The 21336-nt window shown below is 38.3% G+C and overlaps 1 protein-coding gene across 2 annotated transcripts in view; it reads right to left on the bottom strand.

Annotated features, from left to right (window-relative positions):
* Window positions 1-19028, bottom strand: part of adamts9 (ADAM metallopeptidase with thrombospondin type 1 motif, 9) — a 50963-nt gene extending 31935 nt beyond the window's left edge. Inside the window, exons 1-23 of one of the 2 annotated variants that reach the window (XM_055183953.2) lie at window positions 18676-19028; window positions 17907-18280; window positions 16129-16288; window positions 14998-15272; window positions 14548-14631; window positions 14345-14469; window positions 14183-14223; window positions 13935-14040; window positions 11979-12125; window positions 11542-11683; window positions 10945-11049; window positions 8324-8469; window positions 7557-7738; window positions 5876-6012; window positions 5650-5767; window positions 5189-5284; window positions 4286-4452; window positions 4036-4165; window positions 3542-3668; window positions 1734-1944; window positions 1219-1380; window positions 965-1126; window positions 79-198 (exon numbers count right to left, since the gene is read on the bottom strand). In XM_055183953.2, coding sequence (XP_055039928.2) covers window positions 79-198; window positions 965-1126; window positions 1219-1380; window positions 1734-1944; window positions 3542-3668; window positions 4036-4165; window positions 4286-4452; window positions 5189-5284; window positions 5650-5767; window positions 5876-6012; window positions 7557-7738; window positions 8324-8469; window positions 10945-11049; window positions 11542-11683; window positions 11979-12125; window positions 13935-14040; window positions 14183-14223; window positions 14345-14469; window positions 14548-14631; window positions 14998-15272; window positions 16129-16288; window positions 17907-18280; window positions 18676-18772 — 3414 coding nt within the window. In that variant the 5' untranslated portion in view covers window positions 18773-19028. Of the gene's footprint in view, window positions 1-78; window positions 199-964; window positions 1127-1218; window positions 1381-1733; window positions 1945-3541; window positions 3669-4035; window positions 4166-4285; window positions 4453-5188; window positions 5285-5649; window positions 5768-5875; window positions 6013-7556; window positions 7739-8323; window positions 8470-10944; window positions 11050-11541; window positions 11684-11978; window positions 12126-13934; window positions 14041-14182; window positions 14224-14344; window positions 14470-14547; window positions 14632-14997; window positions 15273-16128; window positions 16289-17381; window positions 17509-17906; window positions 18281-18675 lie in introns of those variants that run through there. The other variant, XM_055183954.2, reaches the window with a different exon arrangement.
* Between the last annotated feature and the right edge of the window lie 2308 nt (window positions 19029-21336).

Here is a 21336-nt window from a genome sequence, read left to right as displayed (position 1 = left end):
AAGACTTAATAAAGACAATTTTCTCTATTTTTTTACAAGTGAAAAGGCAGTATGGACGCTAAAGTACACTGCTCGTACCTGAGTGTCTGTTGGACGTGTTGCTGCATTACAATCCGAGTCATCCACGACCGATCCATATTCACCAACCACACACTTCACAGCTCTCATCTGGTAACCCGGACCGCACGTGGTGGTGCACTGCAGTTACACATAAGGAAGGTCAGTTAAAAACTGTGATCACTTATCTCATTTACTGTCACATGGAAAAGATTTATCCTGTTGGACAACTTGACATTTAATGCTGTCCACCATTGGCCAGTTGCCATCAGCCCAGCACTGATTTGATAATCGCTCACATGGGCATCCTGGGATCCGGGCCAGGATCTCCTGTTTTTTATCTCTTTCCTCATTGCTATAGCTTTACTGTAACAAGATCAAGCTTGTGTGACGTGCTTGCGCACATGCTTCAGTAAAGCCCTTCAAACATACATTAAACTTGACTGCTTAATCTATGCAGCAGTGATGTTTAATCTCTGTCACACTTTAAGACTTAAAATTTGCCCAAAGGAATCGTCAAACCGTTATTCCCTTCTGGGAGATCTCTGAGGAAACTATTTGCTTTTTTTGAAGACAGTCATAAATTGTTCAAGTGGACAGAAAGCACATTATATACAGATGGATGAAGATATACAGCGCAGTTTGGATGTGCTCTACATCAACGCAAAGTGCAAAATATTTGTTTTCCAGCCAATAACCTTGATGTATTTGTGGTCATATATATATCAAGGATTGTCTGTCTATTCATGCACAATTTCCTATATAGTAAAAGCAACACAGGCCACTATTTAGGAAATGGAAAGATTTTGGACACCTTGGCTGGTGGCCCTGAATTAAATCATCACAATAAGCTTTCATTTCAAATATATGATGCAAAACAATTACAGCAATAAATTCTTGTACTTACATGTCCCCAGGGTCCCACCTGCCAGGACGCGCATTCTTGCTGCTGGCAGGCCTGTACCGACTCTGGTTTGGAGGAATCGCAAAAGCGGTCGTCCAGGCGCTCCTCTCCAAACTGACACCACGTCTGGCGGTGCTTGTAGCCCTTGCCACAAGTCACCAAACACTATGGAATGAATTCAAAACAAACATTAGGATAAACATAAAGCCTTGTGTCTGTCAAATATTTGCTTGTATGATGTATTCAAAGGTCTTCACCTCTGACCACTCTGCAGTTTTCCACTGAGGACACGGGAAGTCATTACACTGCTGGACAGAGATCTTTTCTTCTGGGTTGCACCTGCTTTCATCGCCATTCTCTGTTGACTTTCGGCATTTTGCATTCCTCTGGCGCGTTCCACCTCCACAGCTTTTGGAGCACTAAATAACCAAATATCCCCCCATTGTCAAGTAAATATAGATACTAATTATTACCAAAAAATAAACTAGATTGAGACCAGTGTGTCAAGATAAAAAAAATGCATTGGTCTATATTCCCACATTATCAAGACATCATATCCAAGTTCTTTACAAACTTACATTTACACTGCAAAAAATTACTTTCTTACTTAGTATTTTTGTCTTGTTTTGCCCAGAAAGTCATTTTTGCAGTGTAGGTTACAGTCTCTTCATAAGTTTATGTGCTCTTTAGGACACCAGCTACGCTACAGTACAGAACCACATTTGGGTTATGCTTTGTATAACTGATTTAAGATCAGCAATGTTTTTCATACCTCTCCCCATTGAGAGTACTCCCATCGACCAGGGTTGCAGTCTCCATGGCACTTCTCCTTATCATCAGGCTTGCGTTGGCTACTGCAGTAACGGTCATCAACCTTCTGGGTCTTTCCATCCTGTCTGCTCTGTTTGGTGCATTGAATGTCTAACGTGCGATAGCCTGGTCCACATGTGGCTGTGCACTCGCTTTTGCGAGCAACATGCCACCTGTAAAAAAAGATTTGTGAACATCTAACGCAAGGACCAGATGTAGTTTGGTGAAATAAGCAATAGCAAATGAAGGGCTCAGATGAGAAAGCCACTTAAGCCACTTTTCTCAGATGAGAAAGCCACGGCCATCAAAATGACACTGATATTAACCGAATGCTCTATGCATGTATTATACACTCACCTAAAGGATTATTAGGAACACCATACTAATACTGTGTTTGACCTCGTTTCATCTTCAGAACTGCCTGTGGCATTGATTCAACAAGGTTATCTATTTATTATTTAGAAATGTTGGCCCATATTGATAGGATAGCATCTTGCAGTTGATGGAGATTTATGGGATGCACATCCAGGGCACGAAGCTCCCGTTCCACCACATCCCATATATGCTCTATTGGGTTGAGTTCTGGTGACTCTGGGGGCCATTTTAGTACAGTGAACCCATTGCCATGTTCAAGGAACCAATTTGAAATGATTCAAGCTTTGTGACATGGTGCATTATCCTGCTGGAAGTAGCCATCAGGGGATGGGTTTATGCTGGTCATAAAGAGATGGAAATGTTCAGAAACAATACTCAGGTAGGCTGTGGCATTTAAACGATGCCCAATTGGCACTAAGGGGCCTAAAGTGTGCCAAGAAAACATCCCCCACACCATTAAACCACCACCACCAGCCTGCACAGTGGTAACAAGGCATGATGGATCCATGTTCTCATTCTGTTTACGCCAAATTCTAACTCTACCATCTAAATGTCTCAACAGAAATCGAGACTCATCAGACCAGGCAACATTTTTCCAGTCTTCAACTGTCCAATTTTGGTGAGCTCGTGCAAATTGTAGCATCTTTTTCCTATTTGTAGTGGAGATGAGTGGTACCCGGTGGGGTCTTCTGCTATTGTAGCCCATCCGCCACAAGGTTGTGCTTGTTGTGGCTTCACAAATGCTTTGCTGCATACCTCGGTTGTAATGAGTGGTTATTTCAGTCAAAGTTGCTCTTCTATCAGCTTGAATCAGTTGGCCCATTCTCCACCGACCTCTAGCATCAACAAGGATTGCCGCATACTGGATGTTTTTCCCTTTTTACTGCATTCTTTGTAAACCCTAGAAATGGCTGTGCGTGAAAATCCCAGTAACTGAGCAGACTGTAAAATACTCAGACTGGCCTGTCTGGCACCAATAACCATGCCACGCTCAAAATTGCCTAAATCACCTTTCTTTCCAATTCTGACATTCAGTTTGGAGTTCAGGAGATTGTCTTGACCAGGACCACACCCCTAAATGCATTGAAGCAACTGCCATGTGATTGGTTGATAAGATAATTGCATTAATGAGAAATTGAACAGGTGTTCCTAATAAGCCTTTAGGTGAGTGTACGTTCATCAGGTTAAATGCCAATGAAATGAAGCGACATTTGCGAAAATAATAATAATTTTAATAACTAATAACCTTTTCATAGACAAGTGAAATTACTGAACCTAAATATAAGAGCCTGATGAAAAAGTGCTTATTTACAAGAAAACATGTCAGATGCACTTAGAGGGTTTTGCATCTGAGGTCTTACATTTTTTATGACATTAATAAATGTGCATTCGTACCTGAGTTCACAGTCTGTGTTGCAGGGCTCAGTGATCACAGATGGTTTAGGAGAGCCATGGCACCGCTGATCAGACACCATCACACGATCTGACTCACGAGTACACAAGACTTTCCTCTTACGCTCTCCTGATCCAATACAATGACATACAATATAAGAAATAAATTACAATGAAAATGAAATAAATTATAAAGTTCAAATAAACATGAAGAAAGAGAGAGTGAAAGAGAGACAGAATTGCATTTTTATATTTATTACAAATACAATCACCTATTCACAATACAAATATATACACTTTTGTACATTATAGTATATTCCAAGAAAGAAAGGAAGAAAGAAAGAAAGAAAGAAAGAATAAAAACTGGAGTACAGTTGTTTATACAAAACTGTCCTCAATAACCCCGACAGCATCATACGTCTGGTTCAAGTTTACCAAACTCTAAACAAACTTCTGGCAAGCGTTTTACAACAGAATTTTTTGCTTGTCACACCCACCTTGGCACAGAAGACTGCACTCCTGCCAAGGGCCGTACGCATCCCAGAAAAACTGCTGAGGTTTGTCTTCTATGGGAATGTTGTAGGAATACCTGACATCTGGGTTATACAGGTTACCTACAGATAGCACCTAGTTTAAAAGAATACAGTTAGATAAAAAAAATCATGCTGCAAAACAACAAACAGTATCACTGACGCAATCATTTCAATGTGAAGTGAGACACTACAAGAGTGGATAAACCAGATTTACCTGGACAACAATCTCCTCATCTATGCGGTCAGTGCAGTTGATTCTCTCGATCACATTGCCGGATCCACTGTACTCTATGACAGCATTTCCAACTTTGACTTCCCTTTTAAACATGCTGACCACAAAATCTCCATTGAGTAAATATTCTCCGCGGCTGTTGGACAAAGCTGCGGAAACAACATACATACTTTAGATCTCTGCGTTGAGCTGAAACCTATTACCAAAACATTTTTAATCAAACATATAATGATTTCATTAAATATGCATTACTAAGCATGCCACGGGATAGGCATCTATTTGTTCTATACTCAAAACTATGTCTCACTACAATATTTTTTTATTTTACAAAGATTTAGGGAAGATAAAACTAATGAGGGTTAAGTAATTCAATATTCCCAAAAGAGGCAGCGTCATTCCTGTACTGAAGTCAATCTGCTTCAAAAGTTCAAGCTAATGCAATTATGTAGCAAATTTCCCAAGTTCCTTTTTTGCCGCTATACATGTTACATTGCTCAGCCGCTGTCCCCCCACCCAAATGTCTACTGTACATACAAAAAAGCCCTTTTTACAACTTATACATTCCTGCCTTGACTTAAAACACACATACATAGTAGATAAACATATAAATACATATGCACAAAATACAAAAAGGCTTGCAAAACCAGCCCCTTAGGTTTTCAGAGTTGAGGGCCATAAACTTAAGAAAACACTTCGTAAACCCTATGACAACATCTTGATTTTAATTCTCATAGTAAATCTTGACACTACTCCCACTTTGGTCTACTTTCACAGTGGGAAAGCCATTCGAAATGTTAAATCTTAAAACTAGGAATTATAATACATACACACAAGACAAATATCTTGTATTATACATCAGAATGGCACAATGAAGGAAGCTCTCACCGAGGTAGTTATCATCCTCTGGTTTCCCTGAGTAGCTGTGTTGTCTTATATCTATGTTAGTAGCACCACTGGGGATCTGCACCACAACATTATAACCTGCACAAAAGAGAAATTTAATATTAAAAAAACCATCCTATCCGTGAAATTTAATGAGAGAAATCTTATCAACGGAAACTTTTTTTATTGCATTATATTTAGGGCAAACTGAACTCAAATTGGAATTGAACCAAATATGAAGCAAGCAGAACAGATCTTGAACAGACCTCATCTGAACTGTTCTGACTAGGGGTGGGAATATTAAGGAATGTATACTGCATATGCTTTCCAATAACCATATTTATTTATAATAATTAAAACATTGCACATTGCACGAAAACTGTTTGAGAAATAATCACAATGCATTACTGAATTGACATGGACTCCCACCCCTGATAGGTCTAAGTTCAGCCTGGATCACCTACCATAACGCACTGTGTTGAATGTTCCTGCAACAGTTTTGCATGATGAGTTATCCCCACCACACACCCCACATTTATCTCTCCTGGCCTTGGAGTTCAACACGTGGTCACATCCTGCTTGCTACAAAAACAGAACAAAAAAGGTCTTTCTAAAAGAAGACTTAAATGTTCATGCTGCAATATATGCACTAGGATATTAATTGAAAAGCATGCACACAAAAGCACTCACCCTACACAGACCCTGTACACAGATGTCGTTGGTGTCAGGCCCACATTGCGTTCCATCAATGACTCGGTCCCTGAGCTGATAGTAAGCTGTGCTGCCTGTCACCCGACAGAAGAGCTTACAACGATCCTTCATTAAAACTACAGAAAACACAGCAGAAAGACAGTTAATACAGTGCTGTCCATCACAGCTTTTCATTTTTGTAGGCTACTTCTCAATTAACATTTTGATTAAAATGTAATTGTGTAAGGTAATTTGATTTTTGAAAACATAAGGGCATTGAAAAGACTGGCATTACCATTTCTATAATCATAAGGGAATTTCTATTATTTCCTTTTTATGAGTTCTACACATAATAAAAGGAATTATGAATAACAAGATGAGGGAAATCAAAAGATTTTACAGGGAATGGTTGTACACTATTTCAGTATTAAAGAATTTAGTATTGTATAGCTCAGTGGTAGAGTATTGCATTAGCAGCACAAAAGGTCAAGTATTCAAATTAATAAATAGTGCTGGGCAAAGATTAATTGTGATTAATCGCATACAAAATAAATGTGATTTTTGCATAAGATATGAGTGTGTGCTGTGTGTTATTATTATGTATATATAAATACACACACATTCATGTATGTATTTAAGAAACATTTACATGTGTATATATAATTATTGATTTGTATTTTTATATATTCTATATTATATTAAAAAAAAATGGATATAAATAAAAATGTTCTGAAATGTATGTGTGTGTGTTTAAATATACATAATTATTACACACAGCACAGACACATATATTATGCAAAAATGCACTTTTATTTTGTATGTGATTATCCGTGATTAATCTTTGCCCAGAACTAAAAAAATGTATACCACCTTGTAATGCACTGTAAGTCTTTTTGGATAAAAACGTCTGCCAAATGCATAAATGTAAATGCAAAAAATCCAATTCTAATTACAGACAATGATTAATTCAGAATTATTGAAATCAATAGTTTTATTTTATTTGTTGCCTAAAGCCCGAAGTATAGCCTGTAAAGTATAGTTTATACTCGTACATGTACACAGACATTTAATGCATGCACATTGCGACAAAATGCAATGCATCTCCTGGGCTACATACTACATTCTCCTATAGGTGCATGCGCGACCTACACCTACATTCAAGGTACATGGCGTTTCAAAAACCTGGCGGTGTGCGTGCAGTACACCCCACATTTACGTAAAAATGGACTATAGTAGCGATATTAGCGATATTAGCGAGGGACCCCTTTCCTAAAACATATATCAACATTTTTAAACTGTGTTAGTTAAATTGTAATTGTGATATTATAAATACTGCAAATTGTTTAAAAACCTTAAATAATTGGCTACACATACAGTAGATATTTCACAAATTTTGTCTTTTTTTTTCTTGAAACGTTCTGGGGGACCCCAATTTGAAACCCCCTGGCCTAAGGTATCAATGAAATACTAGTAAGATGGCACCAGATGTTGAATTGTATCTACTGTAAGCTAAAACTTTGGGATCAGTCCAACGCTACTACAAGGACTATTGGAATAACAGATATCGAAGGCACAACATATTAGTAAAATTATACATTTATTTATTTATAATGCAGCTCATTATGTGGTCTTGGCCACACTGGAGGTATAAGTCTCAATTGCTATGGAGTAAATCACTTACTTCCGCTGTACTTTGGCACCCAGCGAACATTTGGAGGTAGACCATTGATGTTGAAGTGGCGGCCATCAAAGCTGGCACACTGCTCCTCCCTGAAGTCTCGTTTCTGCTTGGAGCACGGCTCAGAGTTGCAGGAACGGAATTTCGTCCTGCGTCCAACGCAGTACTTTCCCCCATTTTTGGGCCTAAATATAGCATAAAAACACACTTATACACTTAACCATTACAACTTACACCAAGTAATTTATCCACACTGAAAGCAGAAATGCTGCACGATGTGACACGATCACAACTAGCCAGAAAATATTTGATGTTATGTGAAGCAGAATTTTAGGCCAATTTAGCTTTCACGGTGGGCGAGCTTGTTGGGCACGACTACACAAAAATAATAACCAAGCAAAGTGGGCTGTTAAGACAAAAAGAGACTTTATTGCCTGTTCATCGGGCCTACAAAGTAAAGCCTAAAACAGACTATAAATTTACAAACAACTCAGGGGCATTTAAACCTTATAAGAAAGACATAATTTCTAGTTTTGTGGTTTTTAAAAATGCATCAATAATAGCTGAAATTTACATGAACTAAGATTAATAAATGTTTTGATCATTATTAGTTCATGTGATCCATAATACTAATGCATTAACAACCATAATCTTTTAGTAAAGTGTTACCGAACCAATTCAATCATGGCTCCTGTCATCTGTCAAGGTACATTAAGAAACCTGTTGCTAATTTACAGTCCAGTGAGGATGCTGTACTACAAAGCGCTTACACGGGTCGGTTGCAGTCACGCACACCAATCTTGATTCCTCCTCCACAGGTCCTGGAGCATGTGCCAAAGGGACTCCACGCTCCCCAGGCTCCGTCCACTAGAACCGATTCAGGCTCTTTAGCGACACACTGGCCATGTTTACAATGCTGATGAGAAAGCAAACAGAGAATCGATGAGATCACAGCAGATTCAGTTCAAATTCATTAAATGCAATTAACTCTATTCTGTAGCTTAGACCAAAGCATTCTCAGAAAATAAAGAGACACATGGCAGCAAGTCTCTATCAGTTGTTTTGTGAGACTATCTGCCACGTGTGCCGAAAGATGCATTAAAGCCCTGGCACAAGTTTTGAAAAAGACTTTGGTCTTAACATAACAGTGTATGACATGAACAACACAGTCACTGAGATGTTTACAATCACCACCAATGTTCGAGGCTGAATCTGGCAAAAACAAAGCAATAGATCAATGAGGACGAGTCTCATTGTGATTTGGTTGCTATTTGAGAGAAATATGTGTTTGAAGTTTCACTGACGGATATGTTTATCATCTATGTTGCAACTGCATATTAGTGTTCAGCAAAAATCACCATTAGATAAGGTGCAGATATCTATGTAAACTCCCTGGAGTTATTTTAAGAGCCACAATGTAAGAGCTTTGGTAAAATATGTAGCACATATGCTCATGACACACAATGCGATGTTGGCTCACATGGACACAGGTTTAAGTCAAGGGTCATGTTTCTCAACTACTATATAAAATAAGGTCTAAAAAGCTGAAAAATGTCATTAACATACAGCAAAATCTTTACAAGCATATTCTTTTAAAATAGAAAAGGTTTTAGAGCTTCACTAATCTACCCATTAAAGGGCACCTATTATGCAAAATCCACTTTTACAAGGTGTTTGGACAGTGTGGGAACACAACCACCCTACGATGAAACAAATCCACCGCTCCTTGTTTTTTAATCCCCATTAAACCAAAGCAATCTCATTAGACATGCCGTTTTGAATCTCTTATCAATGTGAGGTCACAATGATAAAGCCCCGCCCACTTACAGTCCTGCATACTTTCCATCTAGGGCTGCACGATTCATGCTAAAATGTGGATCGCGATTTTTCTCCATAGGAATTCTCTCACCCGATTCTCTTTTTTTTTTACAAAAACATTTATTATGCACTTAACTTCAGTTATAATAATGTATCTTACAAGTCTCTTTTCCTTCTTTTAGACCCCTTAAAATTTTATTTAATTTAAAATTTGTTAGCTGTTAAATGGCACCTGTGCTTTTTGTACTATCAAACTGGCCAACCTTAAAACTTTAAAAACACTAAACCTTTAAAAGACTAAACGATCAATATTTTGAGGCATCAGAGAGAAACGCAGACATGTTACAATGTTCCCCTCGTGCTAAAAAACCCTTTCTAATGGGGAACTTGTGTCGGTGACACAGAGGCCGTTTCTCATCTGAAGGCTGCAGCCTTTGGAGGTCACATTTCTAAACTGCGCATCAAAAAGACTGTCTAATTTCAGAATATTAACAATTAACGTTATAAAGTTGACTAATATTTTAAGTTGATCATACATTGTTGTAGTATGTTTATGACTTGCGAATGTAATGCTCCGTTAACTCGAATTAACCAGGCTTGATGACGTATGCAACCTGGCTGCATATGCGACCTCCGGAGGCTGGAGCCTTCCGATTTACAAACGTCCGGAGGTAAATAATTTCCTTGCCCTCTTTCGGAACCAATGTTGTTGCATCGTCACTTTCTCTATCGTCACCAGGATTTTCCACAATGACGCTCGTTTATCCTCTCTTTTTTGTGAAAATTGCCCCTCAAAATTAACTTTGTTTAGGTCTGTCACCTTGTTATACGTTACGCGAGTGACAGCGGAATCCCACAAATGAGAAACGAGAGGAGAGAAACGATCGGGTCTGATTGGTGAATGAATAGGGTTTGTTTTTACACTGTATGAGTGTGTGTTAGCAAGTTTGACTGATATTATAGCATCTTGAATTGTAATGTAAATACGTGAACACGTGAATGCAGCATCTGAATACAGGGAAATACTGTATAAATGACTCGCCGTCATTTAAAATGAAGATCGCATTTATGTATGAATCAAGATCGTGATTCTTTTTCGATTAATCGTGCAGCCCTATTTCCATCCTTAGCGAGTTCTCTGTCAACTAGATACTATTGTCTCAGACTGTTATAATCAGATCTATTGTCAGTGAAAGCATTCACTGTCTGTTTGTAAGGAAGGAAGTGAGGAGCTGTAGCTCATTTGCATTTATAGGTACAGACATTAAAACGGCACATTTTTACTCCCACCCAATAGGGGCATTTTGGACATTCTGTGGGGTATTTTGAGCTGAAACTTCACAGACACATTTTGGGGCACATCTGAGACTTATTGCAAAAAAGCCATAATATGTACCCTTTAAATAATACCAAATTTCTCCAAATAAATGATGGGATTTGTTTTTAATGCTGCACTATATTATCTCAAAGAAACATTTTTAAATACAGATTGTTAAATAACTACACCTTTTTCATAGCTGCAGTAATTCGATATTTTGGCAAATGTTTACATTTCATTTTTTAAAGAACTTGCCATTCCTGTAGAGCATTCTGTCCCATCAGCCCAGGGCATGTGTTGGGTCCGGCAGCCTCGCTGGACTCCATCTGGACTGGTGCACCAAAGTCTCCGACACTGCGTCTAGATATCATCCAAACAGTTACTGTTAGCTTTGACAACTATTAAGACCCTCCTCATCTCATCTCTGTTCTTTATATCCATAAGTAATGTAAACCTGGGTGCACACTGTACAATTTTGGTCATTTTTTGCAATCTGAAACTAGTTTCTTGATCTCTTGACTGACATGCGAGCTGATGAATTACCATTGTGAGGAATCTTAGCCAGTGTCAGAAATTTGTATTGCTCTAGTGTAGTGTGACTGCTTGTACGACAGACTCCTATATTTACAGTGTTGCACTGTGCAGTCAAACATAAAACACTGTTGAAGTTGATTTAAGTGTGCAATGGCTTTTACCTAAGATCCAAAAGGGATTATGTTGTACAACCTGACAAGCAACAATCCATACGGCCATAAAATTAGTACAGTGCGCTCCCAACTTCAAACTGCAGATGATACACAGTAAAAGTTTAATGGACAGTATGTTGTGTAACATCCTAAGGGTTTTTCTCACCATATATGGGCACACCTGGGTCCCAGGCCCAAATATCAGTTCACATTGTTTATTGACGCTGTATATCTGTCCAGGCAGCTGCTGGGACAAACCGTACGGCCTAGAAACAGGCTCATCGAGCAGGCACTCACCATACCCTGTGCTAATAACACATGATAAACAAATAGCTTCAAAGAAAACCAAAACAAACAACGGACAAACAAAAGAAATGTTCTCGATAGGTGACAAAAGACTTTCTGTCTGCTAAGGATGAAGTCACTTCCATCTCAATTGATTGTTTAGAGCATAAAGCAAATGCAGCCAAACAGCGATCAATCATTATGTAGGGCTAAAGTTCAGATTTATCTGACCATGATGGTCATGGACTGTTTGAGGCAACATTACGAGCATTGAATAATATCATGTCACAGCAATGAAGTGTAGTATAATTTACATACTCGAGGAACTCTGTGATGTATTTCCGACTACATTTGGACCACATCCAGGGATTGGTGTTATAGTTGAGCGTAGGTGCCATCACATGTGGCTGGTTTTTAACTCCATCCTCCTTGCATTTGTTACTATCATCATGAGGCATGTTAAATCTGAGGGCAAAAATAAAAACATGCACACACACACACACACACAAAGAAATTATTCATACAGTATCAATATTTGTAAAGTAAGCAACAAACCATATTGGATTCTAGGAGAGAGAGGTGGTACGCACAGCATTGCACTGTACAGCACCAGGACTAAATCCTCATGCAAGTGCACAGCACTGATGTCACCAAGTGCCACCGAATAAGAATGGAATTCAGAAATTCCATCTTTTGTATGTACAAACTAAAACAAGGCCACTTAGAGGTCATCTGAAGTCATGACTGTACATGCAAATCTTCTAGGTCTTTCTTAACTTTTTTAACTAGATGAGAACGTTAGCTTTAACTGCACTTAAAGCAACATTTCACTTTAAAAATATATATATACTCATTTTTCAGCTTCCCAAGAGTTAAACATTTGATTTTTACCGTTTTGGAATCCATTCAGCTGGCCTCCGAGTCTAGCGCTACCACTTTTAGCATAGCTTAGCACAATCCATTGAATCTGATTAGACCATTAGCATTGCGCTAAAAAATAACCAAAGAGTTTCAATATTTTTCCTATTTAAATGGGATTTGATTTTCTAGGCAGATATTACTAGGTATATACTCTCATTCTGGCGTAATAATCAAGGACTTTGCTGCTGTAACATGGCTGCAGGAGGCACAAATATATTATGCAGCAGCCGAAAATACCGTAGTCCCCTTAGTAACTTTCAATGGCAGGGGACTATTTTCGGGCAGTGCGTAATATCATTTCGTCTGCTACAGCCATGGTTCAACAGCAAGGTCCTTGATTATTATGCCGGAGTGAGAGTATAGTTCCTATAGCCATATCTGCCTAGAAACTCTCAACTTTTCAGTTTCTGTCGGTCTTGGTGCACGGTGTAGCTACAGAGGAGTCAAGTTTTAAATAGAAAAAATATCGAAACTCTTTGGTTATTTTTGAGCGGGATGCTAATGGTGTAATCAGATTCAATGGATCGTGCCAAGCCATGCCAAAAGTGGCAGCGCCAGACCCGGAGACCAGCTGAATGGACTCCAAAACGGCAAAAACCAAATGTTTAACTCTAGGGGAGCTGGAAAATTAGCATATTTAAAAAAAGTGGAATGTCCCTTTAAAGGAAGAGTTTACCAAAATTTTATATTTCTCTCATAATTTGCAAATTTTTGAATTACCCTTTCTTCAGCTAAACACAAACAAATAAGTGAAGTGAAACAATACATTTTTAAAAGAAATTGGGAATTTTCTTTTTCTGGAGAACTTTCCCTAACCGTTTCAAGACAGAAAAATATAACAACTATTTTATTTCTATTCTACCCCTCATAAACCGCTTGTTCAAAATACTATACTGGGACTGCTGTCAGAACTGACACCATTTACATAGATAATTTACCTCCAAAACAAGACTTATTCCACACTAAACACAGAGCACAACACACAGCTTCTGCAATTTTCTGCTGGGATCAGACAGAAAACCTTGAGAAGCTGCATATCAAGCACAGACACAGTTATCGAGCTGCACAAAAGTCAGTAACCTTGGAGAGAGAAGCTTGAACACTACATTGTGTGCAGCCAAACGTGTAAACCAAAACACAGTAAAAAAATCCTGTTATTTTAACCGTTATGGGAGCTTTTGGGTTAAAGAGATTCACACAGACAACACCATATCCTGTAACAACAACCTATTTGAAATCGATTCAGTTTTGGATAATAATATAGGCTCATCCAACGGGAAGTCCATTACAACCTGCATTAATTATCCAAGAGACACGACAACACAATACATCTATATCTTCATCTATACTCACACGTGGCCGAGCTCATGAGCGACGGTGAAAGCCGTACTAAGTCCGTTATCCTCATTAATACTGCAACTCCTATACGGATCACAAACTGTTCCCAGCTCAGCAAGACCTGAAAGTTCATAAAGGCACAGTGTGGTTATGGTTTAAACTGAAGGATAAACTAACTGACAACAAGACCTTCTTTAATTGGATTGTAGGCAAAATTTGCATGCTGGACTGGTTCAATCTTGAGCTTGATAAAGATGACGTACCTAAAGTGTCGCATTTGTCCTGCGTTCGACAAATGTCCTGCCTGCAAAAAACAAAAAAAACAATAGGACAGGCTTACGATTTTAAGCCTTACATGTATACCATGCTTGCATACATACTTATGAAGTTTTTAAATGCCTAGTGTGTTAAAAGTTTTTATTTACCTTGTGATTAAGATGGCGGTGTCATGGTGTGAGTGGTGGTTGTCATCCGGGTTGTTTTGACTCTGCTGCCATATGCAGAAGTTTTTCAAAGTGGACTGTGCATTGAAAGAAATATTGGGTCCATCCTGCACAAACACATATGTATGCATAAATTCTGCTCCCATCAATAAATGACGCTTCAAATCACACAAAAATGTACGTACCTGCTCGTTCTTTATAATGACCAATTTCACAATTACAATGTTAATCAGGTTTCCAATGCTGTGATCCTTATAGATAGAGGAAACCTGAATGAGAAAATACAATACAAACTTGGTATAAGTAATTTATTTAAAAAAAATAGAGTTAATTTTCTGGTGTTAGCTTTAGATGTTGAAAAAATCCAGCTTGGACATGTACAGCCAGATCCTGCAAAAAATACAGTTTTGCCAAGATCAAAATATAGGTCATTCAACCTCCTGGTGAGATCCAAAGCATGCCGTCTATGCGACATACCTGATTTCATTTGTTTAGTATTCACATTCATCAAATCCGTCAGACAAATTCACTCCCGCATGAGCGAAATATCTGCTAGTTGGGAGCCCCCTCAATTCAGATCTACAGAACATGGGCCTATCAAAGCAGTGCAGTATTGTTAACTGAGCGAAACTTACAATGGACATCAGGGTAAGGATGTAGTGCTGGAGGTTGCTTCCATGATGTTCCACCATTTTGCTGTCTGCCACAACCATGACTTCAACAAAACGGGGGTAGGAAAGGAAACGCTTTGATCTCCGGTGTGGCTTGGAGTTACTGCTTTCATTAGCAGAGTTGTGCTTGTTTTCCATGGAGGGGAGTCTGGAATTAAGAGTCTCCAGGTCGGACAGCATGCTTGAGGACGTTTTTCTCCTCAGTCTGTCCCTGTGTCTGCTGTGTGGCTCTTTATGTCCTGCAATGAAGATGAGAACAATGTGTGTTAAAAATTATAGTGAAGCTATTTTATTTTGTCCTCTACACTGTATAAGGCATGTAGCAGCCACAACAGAGGATCCTCCTTCATCTGTATCATAGAGGCCTGGTGGTTATGAATCCAAGCAACCAGCGCCAAGGTTTATTATTGTCTATATACGACAATAAAATCTATATAAGACCTCAAAATTTGTTGCTGTCTGTAATAAAACCAACAGCAAGAAACAAAAAAAGAGAAAGATCGAGGCACTGTTGGGTGCTATTGAAAAGCAGCAGCGTACAGAGAGAATCTTGCATTACATCTAAATTTATTTTTGTAGGCACAAATTTTCAAACAAATGGAGCTGGCATTACTCTATCACAATGCAGTTCACCACGTGGCTTTCATGGTATTGGGACTCTTGAGTATCCTTATCTTCAGGCCACAGGAAGTTCAAGAGTCAACAGGATTTTGTGGCAGTAAACTAAGATTGGAATGATAGCAAAATTATTTTTCCTGTTCCACTGACTTCTACTTAGTGCCAATCATTTGAAAATAGAAAAGCAAAGGATGTAAAGAATAGCACAACTGTATGAATGGAAATGATAGCATGCCTGTTTTATTCTCAGGGGGGTGGACAAGCTAAAAGACATGTCTTATTTAGTCATGTTTAAATGTGCATTTAATACAGTTGAGGTATGTTCTATACAACATATAATGCCAAATGCATACACCAACATGTAATATTAAATGGACTACTACTATTATTGGCTTTCATTGATTTATAAATGAAACTTCTAGTAGAATCTTAAAATCTCTCCAAAAGATATTTGGGTGCTCTCAAACACCTGCTTACCTGAAGTTTCACATGAGTTCGAATCTTCTACAGTCGACTTTGAGGCATTTTTTCTGTATACAATATGAGGTTTGATGTGTTCTTCTTCATAGTCTTCACCATTGTAGCTATGAAGGGGCTCCACAAAATACTCCCCTTCAGGTGACCTGAAAGTGCCAAGCTAAATAAAAAGGTTAAAATTGCGTTGATGCATAGCCATCGAAGTCTACAGAAACATTCCAAGTGTGATTTTAAATTGCCTGTACAACATCCGCCTGTGGTTTCATTCATGTACAAATCCTAAGTGGCTGATGAGGTGATAAGATAAACATATGTTGCATGCATGTTGGTGCACTTGCCCATAGGGGGTAATAAATGGATAATAACCATGATAACTATCGGATCATTCTGGTACACTTACAAACCAAAACGTTTTGACACGTGAATTTTGTAACAGCATGAAACTTAGGAGCAGGAGCACACGTCCCAATTTCTATTTTAAAAGCAACATATTGAAGCGTTTTGAGGCCGGTTATTACATTACAAAAAAAAATCTGCACCAATTGTTTGTAACGTTAATCAGCATGATAGGCTCCCTTACGAAAAATAACCATGGTTTTACTACAGTTAAAAAAACATGGTTACTGTAGTAAAACCATGGTCATCACAAAATAACCATGGTTTTGACAACTATGGGTTTTAAAAACCATAATTAAACCATGGTTAGTGTAGTAAAGCCATAGTTTTGCTGATAGTAATCAATACACCAAAAAAACATGGTTACTACACATTTACCCCAATAAAACCATGGTTAATTTTTGTAAGGGCTATACTGGAGTAAGCATAACATTAGAAATTAGTAGAAATTCTGGTGTTTGTTTATTTCAAACTAATATAAAATTTGTTAAAAGCAGTGTAAGTTAGTGAGTTGGTGGTGTAGTAAACGTATATTGTTGGATCAAACACTGATAGAATTACATTTTCTCGGTGACAAGCATTAGCAAAAGATGCTTTGTATTAACGAGACGTTTTAGGTCGGACTCAGATGTGTGTATAATGTGCAAACTGGACTGAAAACAAGTAAAAAAGCTAAACACAACTTCCTATTTCAAATAGGATATGTTTATAAAAGACTACCGTTAGAGCTCTCGTGAAAAAGCTAGCATATAACGTGGGCTAATTCTAGTGAAGTCTAGCAGCCATAACTGAGGTAAGATAAACCTGTGGGGTTGAATAAAGACCGTGGGATTTTTTTAAGGGGAAATATACTGTACCACGTGTGATTTTACGTGCACGATTCCATCAGTCGACTTCTTTATCTGTGAAAAGCGGTGTTTTAGAAATGCCGCCGCGCGTAGACTTGAGTTCCCATCGGCAGATGACATCTTACTGCCATATATGGAATACCGTTGACGTCGGCATAAGACCGATGACGAGTGTGCGTCAAGTTCATTCACTGAGCGCTATTTTTTATGATTACTGATATACTACCGCATTTAAGAACAGCTGTTTTCTGAAAAATAATGTGCATGCGCCCAAAATCAACGTTACATAACTTGTTAAAGTGTTTCAAAGTTTAAATTAATATTTAATAAATACACAAAAACACTAAAAACCTGAGATGGAAGAAAAATATTTAAATATCACATAAACTCTCAAAGTATACTTAAAAGTACTTCAAAATTATTATTTAGCATAGTTGTTTTTATTAAGATTTTAGTCAACAGTTAACTACTATAAACATAATATTAAGCATATTAAAATATTATTATGCATATATAACCTAAATAGAAACTCACCAAACCGGAGCAGAGGCTGATAACTGCAGTATGCCGTCCACCGTTCACATGTCCTTTGTAAAAACAATGCTGATACTCCGTGTCCTCCTCCCCCTCTGAATTATGACTTTGACTGGATGCTCCAAGTATCGTGACAGTGTAAACTGGTGCAATAAATCCCGACTCGAGCGTAAGGTTAAGAATATAGTCCTGCCCAAAAGCTGATATTTGATAATAGACGTGCGGCGAGGCCCAATGATGGGAGATGTTGCTGGTTATTGGGTCGGTACTCCGCTTTCTCCTTTTGAAGTGCACGCCCGTTGGCAATTTGTCACCGGCTTCATTCACTCTTACTGGAGTTACAACATCATACGCGCCGAACTCTGGTAATTTCGCTGTGGACGAGAACAGAGAGTGCATGGTAAAACACAGTGACATATGTTGAAAGACCCAAGCAACAGTGAACTAACTCTAGCTTTTTGGTAAAACACTTTACAATTGCATTCATTTATCAAGCATGTGCATTACATTTCATCATTACGCGTGATCCTGGTTGGAATTGAACTCATCACTGCTTTACGCACGCAATGCTTAACCAGTTGAGCTATAGGAACACAAAAATTCTATGCATATCAAATTGTCAGCTTGCAGATCAGTTGTCACGATGAAATATTAAAATTATTCGCTGAGGGATCTTCGGATAGTGCGCTTTTATTGGCTTCTCCTCACCAAGCAAGAAAACTCATTCATTCTCAGCGCCTCCAAAAAAAAGATGTCAAAGTGCTCGTACCTTTTTCCAAACTTCGCGGTCTGTCTGCGGTCGATATTGCATTCATAAAATCAGTGAGAAAAACTAAAACGCTTAGACCCAAAAGCAATAAAACCATGATTGTCCACGTTAAAAAGAATGAATGCAAGTAAGCCCGAATCCAATATTCCACCGTCCGTCCCGTGAAGCCGCGGGGCTTTCTGCTGTACGAAAAGCGTTTTCTTCTTTACTTTATACAAGTGGCATCCATGCCGCTATTGCGCGCTCATCAGGGCGGGCTGTCGACGCTGTCCGTTTGCGTGCATAATGCTTGAAAAAGGGGTCGATACAACTGTGGTGGTCTTCAGTATTCTGATTAGGCTACTTTAGCCGAGACTTGGGCGTACTCTTAAGAGACACCCCTCTCTCAGAAAGCCACTCCTGCCATATGTGTCGCCAAGTAGAGTACAAACTTAAAATCAATGAATAGGTTACACATAAAAGTATTTAATTTACATTCAGTTACATTATTGTTGCTCTTTACTGAATTGATTTTAATCTAAACTGTTTGATTAATTCAAAAAGTTTACAGAGACCAACTTTAAAAGCTTGAATTATTCTTATATGAATATGGAAAGGAATTAAACATAAAGAGTCCAGAGAAGTAGTAAGGTTTTGTTAGTTTAAGTCTATGAGAATTTAAGCCGTACCGAACAATAATAACTCTTATGCATTTGTCTGCAACAAACAGATCTTTGTTTTATAGCTTGCATCAAAATGTTTGGCTTTTTGAAGAGCGAATGTGATCACACAGGTGCACACCAAACCATCACCTCATTGCAAATGCCATAAGAGCAACTACAAATCCTTGACCACCAAATGAACCAATATACACTCCATTGCTCCCTAGCAATACAGTACAAATGCTGTGCAAATATTTAAAGTTTGCAAAATACATATTACTTTCTATATTGCTGATTTTCTACACTTCAAAATTCTCAGACATCATTATTTTCAATAATTCCCAATCATTTGTAATAATTACTGTTATGCACTTTATTGTTTTGCACTGCTTGCTTTGACTATCACAGTGTGTCATGCAGTACTTGCATGTTTAAGCAAAGACAGACACTGATAAGCTGGATTTAAGCACTTTGTGTACAGTTAAAACATTATGGGGTGATACACCGTGATCCTCACATTTAAGAACACTTCCAGAATGTATTTTAAGGACAAATTATTTTCTTACTCACAGCTTGGGCGGCAGTGGTTCAGTGGTTCATGTAGGTTGTCTACAAATTGGAAGGTTGTTGGTTCAATCCCCGGCTCCACCTGACCAAGTGTTGAGGTGTCAATGAACAAGACACCTAAACCCCAGCTGCTTCCGACGAGCTGGATGGCGCCTTGCATGGCTGACACCACCGTCGGTGTGAATGGGTGAATGTGAGGCAATATGTAAAGCGCTTTGGATGGCCATTGGTCTATGGAAGTGCTATAAATGCAGTCAATTTACTGTAAGTGACAGTAAACCTTAATAAAAACCACTGGGTCAATGATTTGAGTAAACTTTTTTCACTTAGGGAATTTACAGCCAAGTTTAGGATTAAATAGTAGGAGTAACAGATTCTTAAATTTTCTTGGATGATGAATAGATTTGATTGTGAATTCGACTGCAAGAGTTTTAAGATTCTTGTAGGTAAAGTATAAATGAGGAAGAGAGAAAAGCTAATTGTGTATCAAGGCTGACCTCAAGTCAAAGTAAACTTTGCTTGCTCTTGCCTTTGATGGAATGATAAGAAATAGAAAGCTTCAATGAATGCTGAATGTTGGCCTTAATTTTCAAAGCAGGCTCAGGATGAGTTATTCTCTACTGAGAACCAGACATAGACTGTCTAGGTTCTAGGTCGTTTTTTTTCATTTATCAAGCTAGTTTATCAAACTTTTGCCCTATTTTTAAAAATAGGGCAAAATCTTCAAAGACAGATTGCCTTCATTGACACTGATGTTTATACAGATGTTATAACTTCACCGACACTTATTTGTATGCATTCCCATGAGATAAGAGTGTAGACAGAAATATTTGTTGATATAATATTGAATATATGGTGTTCCAATGTAGTGTCTGAGGTATGGATTTTCCATTTTATTTTCTGGGATTCTAACCCATTTTTCTATTTTAAAATAAAAAAATAGATAGATGTAAATGCTCTCTCCTTGGAATTGGATCTTGCATTATCTTGGGGGGAAAAGGGATGTGTGGTTTATTTTAATATTAAGCTTTAAAATATCAAATGCCAGGTTAAAGTGCTGATGGAGCTAAACTGAACATTAGATAGAGGTCTGGATACTCTCCAAGATCCAGAACAGCTGCCTGGAGTTTTTTCCCAATCTGAGCACTTTCCCAATTTTGTACTGATCCATGGAATGGCAACACTACAGCTAAAGCCAAGCAGGAATCCATCATGATGTGCAAACATAGATTGGACAAGAGACATAGACCGATGAAACGTGTTAAGGGTGACCCTCAAATTTTAAACCAACCTCTGCCACATTGTTGAAGGACATATAACAAAGCCCATCTGTGTTCCTGAAACTTCCCTGCTTTTCCACGAAGCCTCTTGTGTTTAGATGTGATGTTGACCAAGAATGGCTGGACTGAATCACTCTCCCCGTGTGGAGTTAGAGAGATGGTCTGTTAGGGTA

Source organism: Misgurnus anguillicaudatus, chromosome 14 (genome assembly GCF_027580225.2).
Source record: "Misgurnus anguillicaudatus chromosome 14, ASM2758022v2, whole genome shotgun sequence".
Lineage (NCBI taxonomy): Eukaryota > Metazoa > Chordata > Actinopteri > Cypriniformes > Cobitidae > Misgurnus > Misgurnus anguillicaudatus.
This window is presented reverse-complemented; position numbering and strand designations above follow the sequence as displayed.